This window comes from Salmo salar, chromosome ssa20 (assembly GCF_905237065.1).
Source record: "Salmo salar chromosome ssa20, Ssal_v3.1, whole genome shotgun sequence".
NCBI lineage: Eukaryota > Metazoa > Chordata > Actinopteri > Salmoniformes > Salmonidae > Salmo > Salmo salar.
Window position 1 is genome coordinate 42815574 of NC_059461.1, and position 25492 is coordinate 42841065.

Below are 25492 nucleotides of genomic sequence, written 5' to 3' on the forward strand. Positions count from 1 at the left end.
AAATCCAGAAAATCACATTGTAGGATTTTTTATGAATTTATTTGCAAATTATGGTGGAAAATAAGTATTGTTGGAGTTGTTGGAAAACCACTTGCAGAACTTACTTTATATTCACATTTTACTCGCATAGTTCTAAGGGAAAACCAACATATTAAACAATAGAATTGTGACATGTTATAAAAAAACTAGCTATCAAACTAATTACTGTACTTAAAGGAAATATATTTCTAAGCTATTTTTGATTGACACTGTAGGACCCCTTCAGGTTTCAAATGACCACCTTAAAAGACAGCTAAATGCCTGCTCAATAAAATACAATTAAGGAGTCAATTCTATTCTACTCTTCTAATATCATAAAATTGTGCTTTTGTTGACCTTTGAACCTTGCTCTGTTCCTCCAGAGGTGTTTGAGTGCCAGTTTAAGAATGGAGGCTGTCTGCATTACTGCACCAACCAGGAGCGTACCACAGGGGTCCAGTGCAGCTGTGCAGAGGGTTACCAGTTAGATGAGGACGGCAAGACCTGCTCTGAAACAGGTAGACTATGCACTGAAAAACATACAGTACCAGTCAAAAGTTGACACACCTACTCATTCAAGGATTTCTTTATTTGTACTATTTTCTACATTGTAGAATAATAGTGAAGACACCAAAACTATGAAACAACATACGGAATCATGTAGTAACCAAAAAAGTGTTAAATCAAAATATATTTTCTATTTTAGATTCTTCAAAGTAGCCACCCTTTGAATTGATGACAGCTTTGCACGCTCTTGGTATTCTCTCAACCAGCTTCGTGAAGAATTATTTTACAACAGTCTTCCAACATATCCTGAGCACTCGCTTCTCCTTCACTCTGCAGTCCAACTCATCCCAAACCATCTCAATTGGGTTGAGGTCAGGTGATTGTGGAAGCCAGGTCATCTGATGCAGCACTCCACTCTCCTTGGTTAAATAGCCCTTACACAACCTGGAGGTGTGTTTTGGATCATTGTCCTGTTGAAAAACAAGCACTAACACACTAAGCACAAACCAGATGGGATGGCGTATCGCTGCAGAATGCTGAGGTAGCCATGCTGGTTAAGTGTGCCTTGAATTCTAAATAAATCAGACTGTGTCGGGGTGCTTTTCTGGTGACACTGTCACACCTCCTCCTCCATGCTTCACAGTGGGAACCACACTTGCAGCGATCATCCATTCACCTACTCTGCGTCTCAAAGACACGGCGGCTGCAAACAAAAATTAGAAATTTGGACTCATCAGACCAAAGGACAGATTTCCACCAATCTAATGTCCATTGCTTGTGTTTCTTGGCGCAAGCAAGTCTCTTCTTATTGGCGTCCTTTAGTAGTGGTTTCTTTGCCGCAAATCGACCATGAACACCTGATTCACGCAGTCTCCTCTGAACAGTTGATGTTGAGATGTGTGTTACTTGAACTCTGTGGAGCATTTATCTGAGGTGCAGTTAACTATAATTAACTTATTCTCTGCAGCAGAGGTAAGCCTGGGTCTTCCTTTCCTGTGGTGGTCCTCATGAGAGACGGTTTCATCATAGCGCTTGATGGTTTTTGCGACTGCACTTGAAGAATAATTTCAAAGTTCTTGACATTTCAGATGACTTTAAGACATGAAGTCAGTCAATGATAGACTATCGTTTCTCTTTGCTTATTTGAGCTATTTTTGCCATAATATGGACTTGGTCTTTTACCAAATAGGGCCATCTTCGGTATACCACCCCTACCTTGTCACAACACAACTGATTGGCTCAAACGCATTGAGGAAAGAAATTCCACAAATTAACATTTAACAAGGCACACCTATTAATTGAAATTCATTCCTCATGAAGTTGGTTGAGATAATGCTAAGTGTACAAAGTTGTCAAGGCAAATTAATATCTTGATTTGTTCAACACTTTTTTGGTTACGACGTGTCATTTCATAGTTGACGTCTTCACTATTATTCTACAATATAGAAAATAGTAAATAGAAAAAACCCTGAATGTGTAGGTGTCAAGTCAATGTGATGGTTATACTGTACATTGTCATTGCCAGTGGCGTTCCCTTGTGGGAAGAAGCAGAGTGAGGCTTTACTGCGCCGCTCTCTACTGGACGAGTCCGAGCCCTTCACCCCGACCTTCCGCCACTCTGACAGGAACCTCACCATCACCATGGAGGGGGAAAGGAACTCAACCTCCACCCTATTTGCAATTAACCCAACCCAGCCAGGGGGGAACAGCACTGATTACATGGAGGACGTTAATGAAGACACCCGGATAGTAGGAGGGCAGCTGGAGAGGCAGGGAGGAAGCCCATGGCAGGTAGGCCTACAACACACAGGGCTACGGGGTGGTAAGCAGGGTCGTGTTCAGTAGGCACAAATTGGAAGAAACAGTCCAGAACAAAGTGAAATGGAGGGGTGGGGGGGAGAGTATGTGTGCTGGAGGCAGCGGCTTAGACCACGACAACGCAGTTTAAGAAACATATTGCAGAAATGTAGAATAAAAAAGAAAATTGTAAAAGTGAGGCCCCTGAATAAGTCCAATGAGAACAACGTTTTTGTATCTGGTTACAAGGCGGTTTTCTATGGCGTGTCCTACTGACAGAACCCTGTGGAAGGCGTCAGTGGCACTGCAGGCACTGATTTATGAGATTATAGGGCATGTAGTGTATGATGATAATAGTGTTTGTGGCGTACCCCTAATACTAGTACTATCTGTTCCATGACCCTGCAGGTCATGATCTGGAGGGAGGATGGGTATGGCTTCTGTGGGGGAACTCTGATCAGTCAGCGCTGGGTGGTCAGTTCCGCACACTGCATGCATGAAACCCCTGACCATGTGACTATCGGTGAGACTGTGATATCCAGTGTTTAGAAGTAGTGAGCACACTGTTGAATGCTCCAGCAGTTTGAATTGAGTGTAACATGTCGATGTTGATCCACTGTGCCTGTGTTTTACAGGGGACTATGACAAGCGGCGTCCCGACCCAGATGAGCAGAAGATTAAGGTGGCCAAGGTCATCGTCCACCCTCACTTCCACGACTACACCTTCGATAGCGACATTGCTCTCGTCTACCTCTCTTCCCCTGTGGTGCTGAGCCCTGTGGCGGTACCCGCCTGCCTTCCCAATGGTCAGCTGGCCAGCCACCTCCAGCGGGAGGATGTGAGGGGCATGGTCACAGGCTGGGGCGTCACAAAGTACCTGGGGCCCTCCTCACGCTTCCTAAGGAAAGTCACTCTGCCCGTGGTCGACCAGCAGAAGTGCATCCGCTCCACGGAGCAGGTTATCACAGACAACATGTTCTGTGCGGGCTACCTGGAGGCCAGCTTGGATGCCTGCAGTGGGGACAGTGGGGGTCCCTTTGTGGTCAACTACCACGGGACCTGGTTCCTCACAGGGGTGGTGAGCTGGGGGGAGAAGTGTCCCACCAAGGGGAAGTATGGCATCTACACCCGGCTAGGGAACTACCTGCGCTGGATACAAGATACTATAGAAAGCCAGGTGCATAACAGCACACATACCTGAGGTGCAGCTCGGAGACGATCCCAATTCATTCCCTACCCTTTGGCCCTTCAATGATTGCAGCTTTGATCATCTGAATGGTCTGGATAGGTGCAAGCAGTTTAGTGGTGGCCTTTACCATATTGCTTACACACCTGCAAAGATCGAAGGGTTGGAGACAAGGGTAAGGCCCAAATTGGGAGTGCTGCTGATGAATTCCAAGTCAAATGTATCAAACCCTAGCCCCAACCAGGTATTAGCAATACAGTAATAGCTTGTAATTGACCTCTGAGGGAATTCCATGAAGAATTTATAGCATACATCCAATCCTTTCAGATTTACAGAAATGCCTGAGTGCATTATGAAATATAAGTTGCACCTGGGGTGAGTTCAGGAGAATACAATGCAACGTGTTTAGATAAATGCATTTAAGACCGGATTTTCTGTCATGATGATGTAAAATTGGGAACCATGTCAGCTCAATTCATTGCATTATTCTGACTGTTTTAAATTCACTGAACATGACCCTGGTGCTTCAAACAATTACCTTATTTCATTTTATTGTGAATAACATAAGTTACCAAAGAATTGGCAACACACAAACTGTGCACATTATTAATCAGGTAAGATTTGGTTCTGAGAGCACGTGGTCAGTTTCACTGCCCCATTTAAATGTTTTCCCCTAAGTAATGCAAAGCTTCAAGTTTTAGGACTGTTAAATGGAGTTTGTTGGAGTGTTTTGTGAAAGTACATAAGTTGCCACTAGCAATAAGTAGTTAGAATTATTTCGCTGTGTGCATTAAAGTGATAGTTCACTCCAATGTATCATGTTTTTAGACATCAACAGTGGTCAAATGAGATTGAGAGGAATCTAGTTCAAGGCCATAGGTAACGTTTCAAATAAAGACGACTAAGAGATCTGGTGAAACCCTCTTTATTATGAAAGTAACTTCGGAAACAACCGGCACACAGTCAAGACATACAGGCAGCTCCTACGTCTGTACAGCTTCTTCAGAAACAAAGTAAAACAAAGGCCTAACGTACATTCAATACTGAGCATGGAAGATCCGCGCTATAGAAACTTAAGGCCAACGTTCGGTATATGCTGCATGTCTGCACAATTGGAAATTACCTTAAAACTTAAATAGTGCTATAACATCAATCTTCCACACTCCGTATTGAATCTCTCAAAGTCTAGAGGACCGAAGGCCAACCAGCCTGTGAAGCCACATCACTATCAGGCTGGCCTGAGGGGGTTTGACGATAGCATGGTCTCATCTATATGCTTTAGCAAACTGCTTTGACCATTCTCATGCTAGTTAGAGGACTTGGCTAAAGCACACAGAAGTGGGATCCTGGCCCTCATCAAATTATTTAAATAATTGCATCCTTCCATCCTCCCTCCCTTGGAATAATCATAGCGCTGATATTATTGGATCGGTAAAAGCTATGTATTGAAACCTATGCTTTCACCTAGCCAAAAAAAGGTTTTAAAAAAATTAATCAGAGGGGCATCCGGTTGCCCTGGACGCTGATCTTCACCGCGTGGCCAGTCTTTGTCATACGCTTTATGTCGGCGAAGCGACGCAACTGTTTGTCCACCCGTGACATGCCCTTCTTAACCGGGGCCTGGGAGACAAGAGGGAGGAGAGAAGAGAAGATTACAAAAGCAGAGGGAGAGAGGACTACTCTGTCACAAACATTCACCAAAACACAGTGCGTCTTCGCCACAATATTGGACAGTGGTAATACGGTAGTACCACTACAAGCCTAGCAAGCAAGGTTATTGACACACAAACACACTCGCAACAAATTTGGAATGTTCTGTCGATCTGATATTTCTCATTAAGTTTCGTAACCATTTAAAAAACTCTGAACACTAAGTTGAATAGTAACACATTCCCACCATGCTGGACACAAACTCAAGCAACATGGTATAGCCTAATGTCTTAAAACCAGGGAAGTTCAAATGTCACAGTTCAAACAGTGTAGTACTGTGTGTTATATGTTTTAAACAGGGGACTCATTCATTCATTAGGCGGCTGGGCAACAGCGTGCAGAACCGTTTGACTTGGTAAGTGATGGGATGGTTGCTCTCCAGTCCACACTGCACACAGTGGCCCTGGGTAGAAGTTACTATCAGCTTACCCTCTAACTTCACCATTAGTGGGGGTAACCATTAACTGACCTAAGATCAGTGTCTATGGGCAACTTTGTCCTACCCAGGACCAGCAAAAGACATGCAGGTGGCACTTACTGCCCCGTGTGGTGACAGTAGGAATTACAGGGGCATTCCATTGCCATCCACGTTGATTTTCACCGCCGTGATGCGCCGCTGTGACCTCTGCTGGGCAATGCGACGCTTGTGCTTTTCCAATCGGCTTATCCCTTTCTTAAAGCCTGTCTACAGTCGAGAACCAATCACATTCAGCTCCTTACCGATGCCCACGTCATGTAGTGACAAAACATCTAACAAGCTACAGTTCAGACCCAGTTGACAGTCACAACTAAGGTAACTTAGCTAAAATGACCTAGAAACGGTTATGTCCGGAATCCAGGATTTCAGGTTGGAGAAGAAAATTGGTCTGATTTAGACAGTTAAAAGAAATGGGAAAACTATTAGGGGTCCTTTCTCCTCCCAGGCAGACAGCTGGACGGAAAAACACTCACTGCTCTGGATTCGCTCTCCACGTTCCATTTGGGCCGCACAACGTAGTCCTTGTTGGATGGCATGGGCACCCTGGCCCGGGCACAGAACCCAGGGTCGCCTGGGCGCAGAGCTCTGTCGGGCAACAAACACAGGAGGGGTGTCAGCAGAGAGCAACACAGACAACGGACTCACACACACACACACACACACACACACACACAACATGTGAACACCCAGGTCACTACTCACTTCTCTTCTCCCGTCAGCACTTTCTCCAGGTCTCTATGAGGAGTCTGTCCCCCTGAGCTGTAGAGAGAGGGAGGGAGTGCGAGATGGAAAGAGACAATTGACAGAGTCTGAGTGACCACTGACTGACCTGGCCACACACAGTAAACCAACAGTAAGGGTGCAGCTAGCACTCGGCACACTGGTCTTAAGTCTTAACACATGCCGTTACTGCCACTTTCCTGTTCAAAGGTTAGTGTTTGAGAATAGTAGCAAAGACAGCACAGTATGAAGATGGCCAGAAACTGCTTCATTGATAAAAATCCCTGATCATGCTTGTAGGCGATGTCATGGTGACGTTGGCTAGCCAAGCTCATGCGCAGAAACACGTCATCGGGTCTAACGGTCGTCTTGTTCCGAACTGCGCATGTGCTGCATGTCATATCAAAGGCACTCCTTTGATATGTTGTTTTTAACTAGAATTAAAACGTGTCAGTTGGTCACTTCCACAAGGTTGTGGTAATAACTACTTAAGACATTGGCTCGGATCTAGGTTGGGCCTTTAGATTTCAAGAAAATGAACAACTAAAGAAGAATTTTCCCCTTCTCTCATTGACTTCTCAAACCCCGGACTGGTTTGCTTGGACAGTTTCGCTAAGCGTTCTCGGGAAGTCTCAAGATGTTGCGCCTCTGGGTTTAGAAACTCTACGGTGATTATGTATTTATAAAACATTTTGATGGATGACTGTAATCGCCCCCCCCTATTGGCACTGCTTTGGTGGAATTATCCGCTCTGTCGAGACTACATTACCCTCGAGTTGTGTATATAACATTTAATGAAATAGGTTATAGCAAATTTATTCGGAATGTCACTCATGTACTGCCCTGCTGTGTGCTGCCCGGACTGACTCAGTTCTTTAGGTCCTAACATGAGTGTATCAATAAAGCATTGAACTCTATCAACACACAATGCACACCCAAACAAACCATACTGGCTACATACAGGCTATATGAAGAAACACAACAAAAAAAACGAAGATGTTTATTCCTGAACTGGAGAGAGATATCATTTGAAGAGCAAGAAGATATTAAGTACACAGAGGTTAGGGTTAAAAGGTCAGCGGGAGGGCAAATGGCCAGACAACCTTCACTGCTAACTGAGGAAGAGATCCATAGGTATACTCTGCTTTGTGCCAAGATCGAAGCCCTGGCCCAGTGACGCGTTTTAGCTTCTGACAGACATGGTTAAGAGTTACAACAGCAAACACTGATCCAACATGGTTAAAATTAAGAGAATCTCCCACACAAACAATACACTTACAAAGAAGCCTTTCTAACCCTTAAAACAAAGCCTCAGTAACTCTAGGCTCAATCTGACTCTTCTACTATCATTCATACCAACAACTATCATTGTCTCTGGGGGGAAAAAAACATCACCAGGTGTAACAACCTGGGGGGTTGAAAATCTGACTGCAGCCAAAGTCACTCGTGTGGCGGAACAATCATGCAACCACACTGAACCTGAGTTGCTGCGGGGAGAAGACATCCGGTTCCTTGGACCTCTCCACCTTTTGGGGCTGACTGGGGGGGGGGCACGTTGGGAAGTAGACAGTCATGGAGAGAGAGGGGGATTTGACAAAGATGAGCAGAGTGACAGTGAAAGGAGGAGTGTGAGGACTGAAAAGTGGATGAATGGAGGACAGGCAGGAGGAATAGATAGGAACAGTGGGACAATGAGCTGGAAAAGGTGGGAGGGGGTTGGTTGGAGTGAACAGATCATGTCTTGTATAACAAGTGAGCGTATGTGTGGGACATCTATGAGTGTGTGTTAGGGTTTCCATTAGCCGGCAAGGCTTTCGTCCGCTGAAAAAAATGACCGGGAGAAACAAAATCTCATTGCAAGTTTTATTAATTGATGAAAATACCAGTTGATGTTAAGACATTTGACACTCATGCTTATCGGTCTATAGGTTAATTTGCATCATTTCGTGGAATTAAATTGGCCTGTGTGTATTTTCGTTAGTATCTTATTTATCCAACTTATATATATATATATATATATATATATATATATATATATATATATATATACACACACACACACACATTTTTTTTTTCTCCTGCAGCTCCTCAGTTGGTTGCTGCTGGAGTAAAATGTGCTTTTATAATAAGCCCATTTACTGCGCAACAATTATAAATGCGAATCGCGTGTTTAAAACCGTTTTGGTGCATGATTGAAAAGGACTACTACTTTTATTTCTCAACTTTACCATTCAAGTGCAGGAAACAGGCTATCAGCGCATCACCCACCAATTTACAATATGAGCTCGAGGCAGTATGCATTATGAAAACATACTTAAATTGTTTGAAACCTACATTTATTTAATATTATGAGGCATGTCTTACCTTGCTTCAAAGTTAAGGCTAAATTTCAGCATAGAAACTTGGGAGGAAATTATTTTATAAAGACTTCATAGGCAGTGTGTGAGTTTCAAGTTGAGGGAAGCATGCAATTTATCCTACCATTTCTACCATTCTGCGTGCTAGTTTTGATTTTCATAGGAGCATTTTCGTGGAACAGTTTCATTGCAGTAATAACGTTTTTGTTTCTTAAAATCATTGTCAAGTGGTTAATCATAAAAATCTGAATTGAAATTATACAAATGTGAAAGTTAAAAGTCAACTAATGCGAGGTCACCAGCCTCTGCCATATGGACACATTGATACACCGTGATCCATTGGCGGCTGAAGAAATGAGCGCAAGGAATTCATAGCCTATAGGCCAATGCAGCAGTAGGCCTATAACTTCCATTGCTCTTTCACACAGAGGATTATCAAGGGGGAGACTGTTGAAAAGATATTTCAAAATAGCTTACTGTGAAGAACTATAATTGTAATATGTTATCATTCGGCAGGCTAGGTACTTGTACGCGTGGTCAGTTGCACGTACCTCCTCAACATTATCAGGACAGAGATAACAGACATGCTCATCACTCACATGGAGCACTACAAACAAAAGACAATGAAGAAAATTGATAAATCTCGTAAATGGTTATAAAATAAACCGTGTAGCAGGTAGTGAACTCTGTAAACAACGTTTCAACTTCGAGAATGAGAACAGTAAAATTACTAATTAATAAAAAATAAATAAGGCAAACAATATACACAATGAAACAATTGCCATACACCCCCATACTCGAGAAACTAATCGGCACACATATTTTAGATGCTTTTCACTGTCATCCGCAACTCAATAATCATTTATGGTTATTGACACGTGCGCTATCCAAACTGCTTGTGATTTGAAACAATCCACAGCTATTTAAAAAAATAATAATAAAAAAAAAAAATAAGCTAATGAGCCTCGATTCAGAACTTTTGTGAAATATCACAGCACAGCTGAAAAATATATGGCAAATAGAAATCAAAACTGGATGGTTTTCAGAGATAGATGGGAGGGGTCGCGCTAAGCATAAATGGGACTAAAAATAACAAAAACAAACAAGATAATATACATTTTACGGACACGGTATATATTACATTCAGTGCATTCAGAAAGTATTCAGACACCTTGACTTTCCATTTTGTTATGTAACATCGTTTTTGTTATGTAACATCTACACACACAATACCCCATAATGACAAAGCAAAAACAGGTTTTTAGAAATGTTTGCAAATGTATTAAAATAAAAAACTGAAATATCACATTTACATAAGTATTCAGACCCTTCACTCAGTACTTCGTTCAAGCACATCTGGAAGTGATTACAGCCTCGAGTCTTGGGTATGATGCTATAAGCTTGGCACATCTGTATTTGGAGAATTTCTCACAATCTTCTCCGCAGATCCTCTCAAGCTCTGTTAGGTGGGATGGGGAACTTTGCTGCACAGCTATTTTCAGGTCTCTCCAGAGATGTTCGATCGGGTTCAAGTACGGCTCTGGCTGGGCCACACTCCTGCGTTGTCTTGGCTGTGTAGCTTAGGGTCGTTGACCTGTTGGAAGGTGAACCTTCACCCCAGCCTGAGGTCCTGAGCGCTCTGGAGGAGGTTTTCATCAAGGAGCTTTATGTACTTTCCCTCGATCCTGACTAGTCTCCCAGACCCTGCCGCTAAAAAACATCTCAGCATGATGCTGCTACCACCATGCTTTACCGTAGGGATGGTGCCAGGTTTCCTCCAGACGCTTGGCATTCAGGCGAAAGAGTTCAATCTTGGTTTCGTCAGACCAGATAATCTAGTTTTTTATGGTCAGAGTCTTTAGGTGCCTTTTGGCAAACACAGAGAAACTCTAGAGCTCTGTCAGAGTGACCATCAAGTTCTTGGTCACCTCCCTGACCAAGGCCCTTCTCCCCCATTTACTCAGTTTGGGCAGGCAGCCAGCTCTAGGAAGAGTCTTGGTGGTTCCAAACTTCTTCCATTTAAGAATGATGGAGGCCACTGTGTTCTTGGGGACTTTCAATGCTGGAGAAATGTTTTGGAACCCTTCCCCAGATCTGTGCCTTGATACAATCCTGTCTCGGCGCTCTAGGAACAATTACTTGGACCTCATGGCTTGGTTTTTGTTCTGACATGCACTGTCAACTGTGGGACCTTATATAGACAGGTGTGTGCCTTTCCAAATCATGTCCAATCAATTTAATTTACCACAGGTGGACTCCAATCAGGTTGTAGAAAGGATGACCAATGGAACCAGTCAAGGTGTCTGAGTACTTTCCGGAGGCACTGTAGGTTCAGAACAAGTCAGTTGGTCAAATTTCTGCCCTGCTAGAGCTGATTCGGTCAACTGTAAGTGCTGTTATTCTGAAGTGGAAACGTCTAGGAGCAACAACGGCTCAGCCGCGAAGTGGTAGGCCACACAAGCGCACAGAACGGGACAGGCGAGTCCTGAAGCAAGTAAAAATGGTCTGTCCTCAGTTGCAACACTCACCACCGAGTTCCAAACTGCCTCTGGGAGCAACGTCAACACAACAACTGTTCATCTGGAGCTTCATGGTTGTGTGCGGCTGCTCCATGGTGGAGCAGCCTTAGATCACCATGCGCAATGCCAAGTGTCAACTTGAGTGGTGTAAAGCTCGCTGCCATTGGACTCTGGAGCAGTGGAAACACGTTCTCTGGAGTGATGAATCACGCTTCTTCATCTGGCAGTTTGACAGACTAATCTGGGTTTGGCGGATGCCAGGAGAACGCTACCTGCCCCAATGCGTAATGCCAACTGTAAAGTTTGAAAAATCTTTAGATTTTAATCTCTGTCACATCATAATCGCTATCAGGTGAGCTGTTTAGAAACGTGTTTTCCCACGAATTGCATTTCGATAAATGTTTGAAAATGCTTTATTGTCCTCTTCAATACATGAGTTGCCATAATCTAAATGTGATATCTAACCTTCTGAGCGCTGTTGGTCTACACTCTAATAGGTTATGCACCCAATGTATATGGGTCCGGTAAATAAAAAAAATCTTCCTGGTCACGTTTTCCAGCTCCACATTGTCCTAACGGAAACCCTGGGGTGTGTGCACGCACATTTACCTGAGGCGTCTTTTTTGCGGCATCTGCTGGTCGAGGTCTCTCTGTTGTCTCTCCTCGCGCGTCATGCCCTTGTAGTTAGACGTCAGGCCAAAGATGGGCCTGGACCACTCGTCTGTACAGACACAGCAAGTATCAATACCCACTATCAATACTCATACTCTAGCAATAACACCAACACTCAAACAAACCTCTACAGAGGGGCCGTGTCCCATTGCTACATGCTAACTAGAAGCTGCTGGAACTTGAAAAAAACAACACTATGAAACAGTTGAGTGAAAATGAATCTTTTTAACCCTTTAATGACCTAATTCATTCTTTACTTGACTCAGTCTGACAATACTTGGTCAGCTATTACTTCAGCCAGATGCACATCATTGAATGCACATTTTATATGTTTTTGAGTATAGGTATGTAGGGAACTTACTGATGAGTTTGAGAGCGAGGTCCTTGTTGGGGCGCGACTCCTTGGGGTGTTTGTATAGGAACATGACGGCTCGGCCTATCCCGCTGTGTTTGAGAGTCTCCTGACTCACACTGGGGAGCTGGGGGGAGAACGGATTACCATTTGAAAACACAGGTCTTTATAAAGATTAAAAACCATGGTGACGTCTCGGGGAGGGTTGCGGAAATGGAATCCCTAGCACTTACTTCCTGTAGAATCTTGAGGAGATCCTCTCTGATTTTGAGGGCCGGAAGACTCTTATCTGGCAGCGGGCCGATCCACTCCTTGATAGCCGACATCACCCCGCTGTCGATGAACGTCTCCTTGAGGTCTTGCCTGAACGCGCACACACACGTCAGACCATATACGCATCCAAAACACCAAATCACCTATGTGCTACATGAAAACTCAATGGTACTACATTTTAATTTAAACTCAAATCATTCAGTCAGAGATAATATATACACACACACACACACAGTTGAAGTCAGAAGTTTACATACACTAAGGTTGGAGTCATTAAAACTTGTTTTTCAACCACTCCACAAGTCTGCTCCCAAGGATGAACCAATATCCAAAATGCCTGAAGGTACCACATTCATCTGTACAAACAATAGCACCAAATTATAAAACACCATGGGACCATTCAGCCGTCATACCGCTCAGGAACGAGACGTGTTCTGTCTCCTAGAGATGAACGTACTTTGGTGCGAAAAGTGCAAATCAATCCCAGAACAACAGCAAAGGACCTTGTGAAGATGCTGGAGGAGGAGTCCTATATCGACATAACCTGAAAGGCCACTCAGCAAGGAAAAAGCCACTGCTCTAAAACTGCCATAAAAAAGCCAGACTACGGTTTGCAACTGCACATGGGGACAAAGATCGTACTTTTTGGAGAAATGTCCTCTGGTCTGATGAAACAAAAATAGAACTGTTTAGCCATAACGGCCATCATGTTTGGAGGAAAAAGGGGGATGCTTGCAAGCCGAATAACACCATCCCAACCGTGAAGCACGGGGGTGGCAGCATCATGTTGTGCTTTGTTGCAGGAGGGACTAGTGCACTTCACAAAATAGATGGCATCATGAGGAAAGGAAAATGATGTGGATATATTGAAGCAACATCTCAAGACATCAGTCAGGATGTTAAAGCTTGGACGCAAATGGGTCTTCCAAATGGACAATGACCCCAAGCATACTTCCAAAGTTGTGGCAAAATGGCTTAAGGACAACAAAGTCAAGGTATTGGAGTAGCCATCACAAAGCCCTGACCTCAAGCCGATAGAACATTTGTGGGCGTGGGCAGAACTGAAAAAGCATTTGCGAGCAAGGAGGCCTACAAACCTAACTCAGTTACACCAGCTCAGTCAGGAGGAATGGGCCAAAATTCTCCCAACTTATTGTGGGAAGCATGTGGAAGGCTACCCGAAACGTTTGACCCAAGTTGACCGAAAAATGATGGCTAAACAGTTCTATTTTTGTTTCTTTAGACCAGAGGACATTTCCTGTGGCTCAGTTGGTAGAGCATTGTGTTTGCAACGCCAGGGTTGTGGGTTCGATTCCCACGGGGAGCCAGTACAAAAAAAAATGTATGAAATGTATGCATTCACTACTGTAAGTCGCTCTGGATAAGAGCGTGTGCTAAATGACTAAAATGCAAATGTAAAAAAAAGTTGAACAATTTAAAGGCTATGCTACCAAATACTAATTGAGTGTATGTAAACTTCTGACCCACTGGGAATGTGATGAAATAAATAAAATCTGAAATAAATCACTCTACTATTATTCTGACATTTCACATTCTTAAAATAAAATTGGTGATCCTAACTGACCTAAGACAGAGAACTATTACTAGGACTAAATGTCAGGAATTGTGAAAAACTGAGTTTAAACGTATTTGGCTAAGGTGAATGTAAACTTCCGACTACAACTGGTCCTACACACACACACACACAGTACCAGTCAAAAGTTTGGACACACCTACTCATTCAATGGTTTTCCTTTATTTTTACTATTTTCTACATTGTAGAATAGTGAAGACAAAACTATGAAATAACACATCATGTAGTAACCAAAAAGTGTTAAAGAAAACATTTATATTTTAGATTCTTCTAAGTAGCCACCCTTTGCCAAGAGTGTGCAAAGCTGTTATCAAGGCATTCTCTCAACCAGCTTCACCTGTAATGCTTTTCCAACAGTCTTGAAGGAGTTCCCACATATCTTCCTCGGGATATGGGGCGGTATTTTTACGTCCGGATGAAAAGCGTGCCCAAAGTAAACTGCCTGTTTCCCAGGCCCAGAAGCTAGGATATGCATATAAGATTTGGATAGTAAACACTCTGAAGTTTCTAAAACTGTTAGAATAACGTCTGAGTATAACAGAACTGATTTGGCAGGCGAAACCCCGAGCACAATCCATCCAGGGAAAAACATTTCAGCTCATTGTGTTTTCCACTAGGTTTCATTGGGAATCCTGATTTATTAGGGCCCTGGTTGCAGTTCCTATGGCTTCCACTAGATATCAACAGTCTTTAGAAATTGGTTGATGTTTTTCTTTTCAGGAATGAAGTACGGCTGTAAATTGTTCGCGTCACTGTGAAGGGCTGAAGTCTTTTAGTGCGCGTACACAGGAGTGTGCTCCGTGGTATTTTTCTTCGGTATTGAAAACAGATTATCCCGTCTTAAATTTGATTGATTATTTACGTTTTAGGATACCTGAGGAAGGATTAGGAATGTTGTTTGAAATGTTTGGACCAAGTTTACAGGTAACTTAATAGATACTTAGTAGGCATGTTGGGCGAGTTGAAACCGGTATATTTCTGAATCAAACGCGCCAAATAAATGTACATTTTTGAGACATAAAAAAGGACATTATCGAACAAAAGGACCATTTGTGATATTTCTGGGACATTTTGGAGTGCCAACAGAAGAAGACCTTCAAAAGGTAAGGCATATATTATATGGCTATTTCTGACTTTTGTGTCGCAAACTCCCTGGTTGAAAATGATTTGTTATGCATGTGTGTACTGGATGCTGTCCTCAGATAATCGCATGGTTTGCTTTCGCCGTAAAGCCTTTTTGAAATCTGACGCCTTAGCTGGATTAACAACAAGTTAAGCTTCATTTTGATGTATTGCACATGTGATTTCATGAAAGTTTAATATTTATAGTAATTTAATTTGAATTTGGCGCTCTGCCATTTCACCTGATGTTGGCCAGGTGGGACGCTACCGTTCCACTGATCTGCAAGATATGCTGAGCAATTGTTGGATGCTATTCCTTCACTCTGCAGTCCAACTCATCCCAAACCATCTCAATTGGATTGAGGTCAGATGATTGTGTAGGCCAGGTCATCTGATGCAGCACTACATCACTCTCCTTGATCAAATAGCCCTTACACAACCTGGAGGTGTGTTTTGGGTCATCGTCCTGTTGAAAAAGAAATGATAGTCCCACTAAGCACAAACCAGATGGGATGGCGTATCGCTGTGGTAGCCATGCTGGATAAGTAAGCCTTGAATTCTAAATAAATCAGTGTCACCAGCAAAGCACCCCCACACCATCACACCTTCTCCATGCTTCACAGAGGGAACCAGACATGCAGAGATCATCTGTTCACCTACTCTGCGTCTCACAAAGACACAGCGGTTGGAAACACAAATCTCAAATTTAGACTCATCAGGCCAAAAGGACAGATTTCCACCGGTCGAATGTCTATTGCACATGTTTCTTGGTCCAGGCAAGTCTCTTCTTATTGTTGTCCTTTAGTAGTGGTTTCTTTTCAGCAATTTGACCATGAAAGCCTGATTCACACAGCCTCCTCTGAACAGTTGATGTTGAGATGTGACTGTTAGATGAACTCTAAAGCATTTATTAGGGCTGCAATTTCTGAGGTGCAGTTAACTGTCCTAAATCACTTCTACGCTCGCTTCGAGGCAAGCAACACTGAGGCATGCATGAGAGCATCAGCTGTTCCGGACGACTGTGTGATCAAGCTCTCCGTAGCCGATGTGAGTAAGACCTTTAAGCAGGTCAACATACACAAGGATGCGGGGCCAGACGGATTACCAGGACGTGTGCTCCAGGCATGTGCTGACCAACTGGCAGGTGTCTTCACCAACATTTTCAAAATGTCCCTGATTGAGTCTGTAATAGCAACATGTTTTAAGCAGACCACCATAGTCCCTGTGCCCAAGAACACAAAGGCAACCTGCCTAAATGACTACAGACCCACGTCTGTAGCCATGAAGTGCTTTGAAAGGTTGGTAATGGCTCACATCAACACCATCATCCCAGAAACCATAGACCCACTCCCAATTTGCATACCGTCCAAACAGATCCACAGATGATGCAATCTCTATTGCACTCCACACTGCCCTTTCCCACCTGGACAAAAGGAACACTTATGTGCGAATGCTATTCATTGACTACAGCTCAGCGTTCAACACCATAGCTTAGTGATGAGCTTTGACGGTACTAAGGATCCTGGGACTAAACACCTCCCTCTGCAACTGGATCCTGGACTTCCTGACGGTCCACCCCCAGGTGGTGAAGGTAGGTAGCAACACATCTGCCACGCTGATCCTCATCACTGGAGCTCCCCAGGGGTGCGTGCGAGACAGCCTATAGGGAGGAGGTCAGAGACCTGGCCGGGTGGTGCCAGAATAACAACCTATCCCTCAACGTAACCAAGCCTAAGGAGATGATTGTGGACTACAGGAAAAGGAGGACCGAGCACGCCCCCATTCTCATCGACGGGGCTGTAGTGGAGCAAGTTGAGAGCTTCAAGATCCTTGGTGTCCACATCAACAACAAACCAGAATGGTCCAAACACACCAAGACAGTCGTGAAGAGGGCACGACAAAGCCTATTCCCCCTCAGGAAACTAAAAAGACTTGGCATGGGTCCTGAGATCCTCAAAAGGTTCTATAGGTTCTGCAACATTGAGAGCATCCTGACTGGTTGCATCACTGCCTGGTATGGCAATTGCTTGGCCTCCGACTGCAAGGCACTACAGAGGGTAGTGCGTACGGCCCAGTACATCACTGGGGCTAAGCTGCCTGCCATCCAGGACCTCTACACCAGGCGGTGTCAGAGGAAGGCCCTAAAAATTGTCAAAGACCCCAGCCACCCCAGTCATAGACTGTTCTCTCTAATACCGCATGGCAAGTGGTACCGGTGCCAAGACTTGGACAAAAAAGGCTTCTCAACAGTTTTTACCCCCAAGCCATAAGACTCCTGAACAGGTAATCAAATGCCTACCTGGACTACTTGCATTGTGAGCCCCCCCGCAACCCCTCTTTTTACACTGCTGCTACTCTCTGTTTATCATATATGCATAGTCACTATAACTATACACTCATGTACATACTACCTCAATTGGGCCGACTAACCACTGCACCCGCACATTGGCTAACCGGGCTATCTGCATTGTGACCCACCCACCACCCGCCAACCCCTCTTTTACGCTACTGCTACTCTCTGTTCATATCATATATGCAGTCACTTTAACCATATCTACAGTCACTTTAACCATATCTACATGTACATACTACCTCAATCAGCCTGACTAACCAGTGTCTATGTAGCCTCGCTACTTTTATAGCCTCGCTACTGTATATAGCCTGTCTTTTTTACTGTTGTTTTTATTTCTTTACCTACCTATTGTTCACCTAATACCTTTTTTTTGCACTATTGGTTAGAGCCTGTAAGTAAGCATTTCACTGTAAGGTCTACATCTGTTGTATTCAGCGCACGTGACAAATAAACTTTGATTTCATCTGATCTCTAGGTCTTCCTTTCCTGTGGCGGTCCTCACGAGAGCCAGTTTCATCATAGTGCTTGATGGTTTTTGTGACTGCACTTAAAGAAACTTTAAAAGTTCTTGAAAAATTCCAGATTGACTGACCTTCATGTCCTAAAGTAATGATGGACTGCTTATTTGAGCTGTTCTTGCCATAATACGGACTTGGTCTTTTACCAAATAGGGTTATCTTCTGTATACCACCCCAACCTTTTCACAACTGATTGGCTCAAACGTATTAAGGAAAATATTCCACAAATTGACTTTAACAACGCACACCTGTTCATTGAAATGCATTCAAGGAGACTACCTCATGAAGATGGTTGAGTGAATGCCAAGAGTGTGCAAAGCTGTCATCAAGACAAAGTGTGGCTACTTGAAGAATCTCAAATATATTTTCATTTGTTCAACAGTATTTTGGTTACTACATGATTCCATATGTTATTTCATAGTGTTGATGTCTTCACTATTATTCTACAATGTAGAAAATAGTAAAAATAAAGAAAAACCCTGGAATGAGTAGATGTGTCCAAACTTGACAGGTACTGTATACACACACCAAGTACACATTAAACATTAAGAACATCTGCTCTTTCCATGACAGACTGACCAGGTGAATCTATTATCCCTCATTGATATCACTTGTTCAATCCACTTCAAAATCAGTAGAGATGAAGGGGAGGAGACAGGTTAAAGAAAAACATTTTTAAAGCCTTGAGACATGGATTGCGTATGTGTACCACTCAGAGGGTGAATGGGCAAGACAAAAGATTAAAGTACCTTTGAACGGGGTATGAAAGTAAGTTTCAGGCACACCTGTTTAAGTGTCAAGATCTGCAATGCTGCTGGGGTCTTCACGCTGAACAATTTCCTTTGTGTATCAAGAATTGTCCACCACCCAAAGGACATCCAGCCAACTTAACTGTGGGAAGCATTGGAGTGAACATGGGCACTTTCCCTGTGCAACGCTTTCGAAACCTTAGAGTACAGGACCCGATGAATTGAAGCTGTTTTGAGGGAAGAAAGGCGGTGCTACTCAATATTAGGAAGGTGTCCCTGTTTTGTACACTCAGAGTGTGTGTATACATATATATATAAAAACACATCTAAAACACACACCAGTGAAAAGGTTTGGGGTCACTTGAAATGTCCTTGTTTTTGATCAGAAATACAGTGTAGACATAGTTAATGTTGTAAATGACTACTGAAGCTGGAAACGGCAGATTTTTTTATGGAATATTTACATAGGCGTACAGAGGCCAGCAACCATCAGCAACCATCACTCCTGTGTTCCAATGGCACGTTGTGTTAGCTAATCCAAGTTTGTCATTTTAAAAGGCTAATTGTTTATTAGAAAACACTTTTGCAATTATATTAGCACAGCTGAAAACTATTTAATGAAGCTGCCAGTTGAAGGCCAGCATCCCGGAGTCGCCTCTTCACTGTTGACGTTGAGACTGGTGTTTTGCGGGTACTATTTAATGAAGCGGCCAGTTGGGGACTTGAGGCATCGGTTTCTCAAACTAGACACTAATGTACTTGTCCTCTTGCTCAGTTGTGGAAGGGGGCCTCCCACTCTTTCTATTCTGGTTGGAGCCAGTTTGCACTGTTCTGTGAAGGGAGTAGTACACAGCATTGTACGAGATCTTAAGTTTCTTGGCAATTTCTTGCATGGAATAGCCTTCATTTCTCAGAACAAGAATAGACTGACAGGAGTCAGAAGAAAGGGCTTTGTTTCTGCCCATTTTGAGCCTGTAATCTAACCCACAAATGCTGATGCTCCAGGATATTCAACTAGTCTAAAGATGGCCAGTTGTATTGCTTTTTTTAAAATCAGGAGAACAGTTTTCAGCTGTGCTAACATAATTGCAAATGGATTTTCTAATGATCAATTAGGCTATTAAGATGATCAACTTGGATTAGCTAACACAACATGCCATTGGAACACAGGAGTGATGGTTGCTGATAATGGGCCTCTGTACACCTATGTAGATTTTCCATTTTCAAAAAAAAAAAAAAAATAAATACAAAAAATCTGCCATTTCCAGAGACAATAGTCATTTACAACATGAACAATGTCTACACTACTTCTGATCAATTTGATGTTATTTTAATGGGCAATTTCTTTTTTGGTTTTATTTTTATCTAAGTGACCCCAAACTTTTGAACGGTAGTGTATGTAAAACACACACACTACCTTCAGAAAGTACACAGACCCCTTGACTTTTCCCACATTTTGTTACATTACAACATTATTCAAAAATGTATTAAATCATCTCAGAAACCTACACATAATGCCAAGGCAAAAACATTTTTGGGGAAATCTTTGCACATTAAATAAAAAACAGAAATACCTATAATACTCATAACAAAGGGTCTGAAAACGTATGTAAATACGTTTTCAGAACCTTTGTTATGAGAATCGAAGTTGAGCTCAGATGCATCCTGTTTCCATTGATCATTCTTGTGATGTTTCCACAACTTGATTGGAGTCCACATGTGGTAAATTCAATTGATTGGACATGATTTGGAAAGGCACACACCTGTCTATATAAAAAGGTCCCACAGTTGACAGTGCAGGTCAGAGCAAAAACCAAGCCATGAGGTCGAAGGAATTGTCCGTTGAGCTCCGAGACAGGATTGTGAATGACATGCGTCATGTCTGGATGAAACCTGGCACCATCCTTACAATGAAGCAAAGGTGGCTGCATCATGCTGTGAGGATGTTTTTCAGCGGCAGGGACTGGGAGACTAGTCAGGATGGAGGGAAGGATGAACAGAGCAAAGTAGAGCGATCTTTGATAAAAACCTGCTCCAGAGCGCTCAGGACCTCAGACTGGGGCGAAGGTTCACCTTCCTACAGGACAACATCCCTAAGCACACAGCCAAGACAATGCAGGAGTGGCTTCGGGACAAGTCTCAGAATGTCCTTGAGTGGCCGAGCCAGAGGCAGGACTTGAACCTGATCGAACATCTCTGGAGAGATCTGAAAATAGCTGTGCAGCGACGCTCCCCATCCAACCTGACAGAGCTTGAAAGGATCTGTAGAGAAGAACGGGAGAAACTCCCCAAATCCAGTTGTGCCAAGCTTGTAGCATCTTACCCAAGAAGACTCGAGGCTGTAATCACTGCCAAAAGGTTCTTCAACAAAGTACTGAGTTAAGGGTCTGAATACTTATTTTTTATTTTGAAAACATTTGCAAATATTTCTAAAAACCCTGTTTTTGCTTTGTCATCATGGGGTATCGTGTGTAGATTTATGAGAAGAAAAAAAAAATGTAATCAATTTTAGAATAAGGCTCTCACGTAACAAAATGTGGAAAAAGTCAAGGGGTTTGAATACTTTCCAAATGCTTTGTACGTGTATACACACACACACACACACACCACCAGTCAAAAGTTCAGACACCTACTCATTCAAGGGGTTCTTTTATTTTTTTACTATTTTCTACATTGAAGAATAGTGAAGTCATCAAAACTATGAAACAGGTATATGGAATCATGTAGTAACCAAGAAAGTGTTACACAAATCAAAATATATTTTATATTTGAGATTCTTCAAGTAGCCACCCTTCGCCTTGATGACAGCTTTGCACACTCTTTTCATTCTCTCAACCAGCTTCATGAGGTAGTCACCTGGAATGGATTTCAATTAACAGGTGTGCCTTGTTAAAAGTTAATTTGTGGAATTTCTTTACTTCTTAATGCATTTGAGCCTATCAGTTGTGTTGTGACAAGGTAGGGGTGGTATACAGAAGATAACCCTATATGGTAAAAGACCAAGTCCACATTATGGCAAGATCAGTCCAAATAAGCAAAGAGAAACAACAGTCCATCATTACTTAAAGACTTGGTCAGTCAATCTGAAAAATGTCAAGACCTTTGAAATTTTCTGCAAGAACAGTTTTAAAAACCAAGCTCTATGATGAAACTGGCTCGCATGAGGACCGCCACAGGAAAGGAAGATCCAGAGTTACCTCTGCTCCAGAGAATAAGTTCATTCGAGTTAACGTGGTCGAATTGTTGCAAAGAAACCACTACTAAAAGACACCAATAAGAAGAAGAGACTTGCTTGGGTCAAGAAACACAAGCAATGGACCTTAGACCGGTGGAAATGAGTCCAAATTTGAGATTTTTGGTTCCAACCGCCGTGTCTTTGTGAGACGTAGAGTAGGTGAACGGATGATCTCTGCACATGTGGTTCCCACCATAAAGCATGGAGGAAGAGGTGTGATGGTGCTTTGCTGGTGACACTGTCAGTGACTCATTTCAAGACACACTTAACCAGCATAGCTACCACAGCATTCTGCAGCGATATGCCATCCCATCTGGTGTGCGATTAGTGAGACTATCATTTGTTCGTCAACAGGACAATGACCCAACACACCTCCAGGCTGCGTAAGGGCTATTTGACCAAGGAGAGTGATGGAGTGCTGCATCAGATGACCTGGCCTCCACAATCACCTGACCTCAACCCTATTGTGATGGTTTGGGATGAGTTGGACCGCAGAGTGAAAGAAAAGCAGCCAACAAGTGCTCAGCATGAGGGAACTCCAAGACTGTTGAAGCGTTCCTCATGAAGCTGGTTGAGAGAATACCAAGTGTGCAAAGCTGTCATCAAGGCAAAGGGTGGCTTCTTTGAAGAACCTAAAACCAAATATATTTTGATTTTTTAAACACTTTTTTGGTTAGTACATGATTCCATGTGTCATTTCATAGTTTGTCTTTATTATTATTCTACAATGTACAAAATAAAGAAAAACCCTTGAATGAGTAGATGTGTCCAAACTTTTGACTGGTACTGTACACACCAGTGGAGGCTGCTGAGGGGGGAGGACGGCTCATAATAATGGCTGGAATGGCATCAAACTACGCTTTTGATGTACTTGATAGTATTCTACTCAGTCCGCTGCAGCCATTACCACGAGCCCGTCCTCCCTAATTAAAAGGTGCCACGAACCTCCTGTAATACACACACACACAGCGTGTACAAAACATTAAGAACACCTTCCAAATATTGAGTTGCACGCCCCCTTTCCCCTCAGAACAGCCTCAATTCGTCTGGGAATGGACTCTACAAGGTATCAAAAGCTGGATGTCCTTTGGGTGGTGGGCTAGTCTTGACACCAATGGGAAACTGTTGAGCATGAAAAACACAGCAGCATTGCAGTTCTTGACACACTCAAGCAGGTGCGCCTGGGACATACTACCATAACCCGTTCAAAGGCACTTTAATATTTTGTCTTGCCCATTCAACCTCAATGGCACACATACACAATCCATGTCTCAATTGTCTCAAGGCTTAAAAATCATTGTTTAACCTGTCGTCTCCTCCCCTTCAACTACACTAGCCTTTCTTAAAGTATGTTAATGGGGGCGGGGTCGCGATGTGTCAGAGTAAATGTATAATTATTTAATGAATTATTGGAATTGATTTGGCCAAGTGCAACTGCGGTCTCTGCTCAGTTTGGCAGCTGCGCGATAGGGAGACGCCCGTGTGCTTTGCGGTTTACCTGATCTTTTTTCTGCAGTTTTCTTGAAGAGCACTCCGCGACACACAATGCAGTGCTGTCGTTCAGCAGCAGAAGATGCGCTGTCAGCCACTGACTTGTCATTCCCACCGCTGTCAAATGGTCTGATGCTAGCACAAGTTCTGACTGAGCTCAATCGTCATGAAAAGCCAATACACCGATGAGTTTCTCCCCCTTTCATACAAACTTTGAGAAATAACAAGAAGCTCCCTCAATGTGTTTTGTTCGGGGAAGTGCTTAGTAATGAGGCAATCAAAACGAACAAATTCATATAACGACACGTCATGACCAAACATCCACAGCGTGACGGTATACCCAGGGAATTATTTCAAAACAGGGCAGAATGCTTCAGGAAACAGTGCTTCGATAGTGAAAAAGTAAGTCAGCTAGCAAGACATTCTTGTCATTTTATAAACAGGTGATAAGCAGAAATAAGGGAGTACTATCTCATAGTAGTATATGTGAGTTTCTCTTTCAAACAATCCCCTGGCCTTGTACACAGCTAATAGCTAATGTTAGCCAAAGCAAGCTAGCTATATACTGCAACCCTAAGTAACAGTACAGATTAAGATGAAAAATTATCATGCCTACCGTACAGCTTACTGTACAAATTATTGTTGAAAACAAGTCTAGGTTGGAACCGTTGCTGTTAAAATACAAGTCATCATTTTTATTTTGAATTGGAATAAACTGATTGAAGCAAGGTACTTTTTGAGACAAACACACACACACAGTTCTGGGTTGCACATCTACAGCAGGACGCGGTCTCCTGCCTGAGAAAGCAGTAGATGTTCTGGTCTAGTTTGGCACCACATGCCCATGTCAGTCAGGGTTCTCAACTCTGGATTACTTAAAAAACAAGTACAGAAACAGTCTCAATGCTGAGCATCTCTGTGTTGTACTGTCAAAAACTGATTCCAGAATAGACCTGCTTGTTGAAAACTTCAACCAGCCACACATCTCTCATAAGGACTGTGTGTGTGTGTGTTTTTTCCTGGTCTACATCTGTGTGAATGCTTTTCTTTTTTTAATTGAACCTTTATTTAACTAGGCAAGTCAGTTAAGAACAAATTCTTATTTACAATGACGGCCTACCCCGGCCAAACCTGGTCGACGCTGGGATAATTGTGCGCCGCCTATGGGACTCCCAATCACGTCTGGATGTGATACAGCCTGGATCAATCAGTTTATTCCAGTTCAGAATAAAAATGACTTCTATTTTAACAGCAACAGCTCCAACCTAGACTTTCTTTCAACAATAATTTCTACAGTAAGATGTACAGTAGGTCTGATCATATACTTAGGGATGCACTATCAAAAAGCCTGCGTGTCAGTTCTGTTATGCATCTGTGTGATGTGCTCAATCAGTTTCTTCCAGATCAGAATGAAAATTAGTTATTGAATTTTAACAGCAACAGTTCCAACCTAGACAGATATGTAAGAGTTTTTAATGGGGGAAAATAAACATGATTAGCTATTGATATGGCTATTTAATTTCATTGTTATTCGTTTTTGTCTATATTGCATTTGTTTTAGGCATAAGGGCAATGAAATGTACAAATATTTACGTATAGTTTCATACGTTCCTAAGCTTGGGTCCCAGGAAATGATGAGAATTTCTCATTTGGGTTCCAGGGTGAAAAAGTTTAAGAACCCCTGATCTACAGATTGAAGCGGACTTAACAAGTGACATCCATAAGGGATCATAGCTTTCACCTGGTCAGTCTGTCGTGGAAAGAGCAGGTGTTCCTAATGTTTTTGACACTCAGTGTCTATAGACTAGGCTTGTGGTAGTATTGAGAGCCATGGATGGACT

General features: G+C 42.8%; 2 protein-coding genes across 4 annotated transcripts in view; one reads left to right on the top strand and one right to left on the bottom strand.

The window, feature by feature from the left end:
* fa9 (Coagulation factor IX) overlaps positions 1 to 4427 on the top strand; it is a 35197-nt gene extending 30770 nt beyond the window's left edge. The window contains 4 exon segments of the mRNA NM_001173726.1: positions 402 to 536; positions 2051 to 2316; positions 2731 to 2845; positions 2958 to 4427. Of these exon segments, the coding sequence (NP_001167197.1) occupies positions 402 to 536; positions 2051 to 2316; positions 2731 to 2845; positions 2958 to 3523 (1082 nt within the window). The 3' untranslated portion in view covers positions 3524 to 4427.
* The window catches only part of LOC106580633 (protein IWS1 homolog), a 38091-nt gene continuing 17016 nt past the window's right edge, over positions 4418 to 25492 (bottom strand). The window contains exons 10-17 of one of the 3 annotated variants that reach the window (XM_014161895.2): positions 12550 to 12679; positions 12326 to 12443; positions 11902 to 12013; positions 7896 to 7955; positions 6399 to 6455; positions 6170 to 6281; positions 5757 to 5903; positions 4921 to 5128 (exon numbers count right to left, since the gene is read on the bottom strand). In XM_014161895.2, the coding sequence (XP_014017370.2) occupies positions 5781 to 5903; positions 6170 to 6281; positions 6399 to 6455; positions 7896 to 7955; positions 11902 to 12013; positions 12326 to 12443; positions 12550 to 12679 (712 nt within the window). In that variant the 3' untranslated portion in view covers positions 4921 to 5128; positions 5757 to 5780. Of the gene's footprint in view, positions 5129 to 5756; positions 5904 to 6169; positions 6282 to 6398; positions 6456 to 7895; positions 7956 to 11901; positions 12014 to 12325; positions 12444 to 12549; positions 12680 to 25492 lie in introns of all 3 variants that reach the window. The other 2 variants (XM_014161894.2, XM_014161897.2) reach the window with 2 other exon arrangements.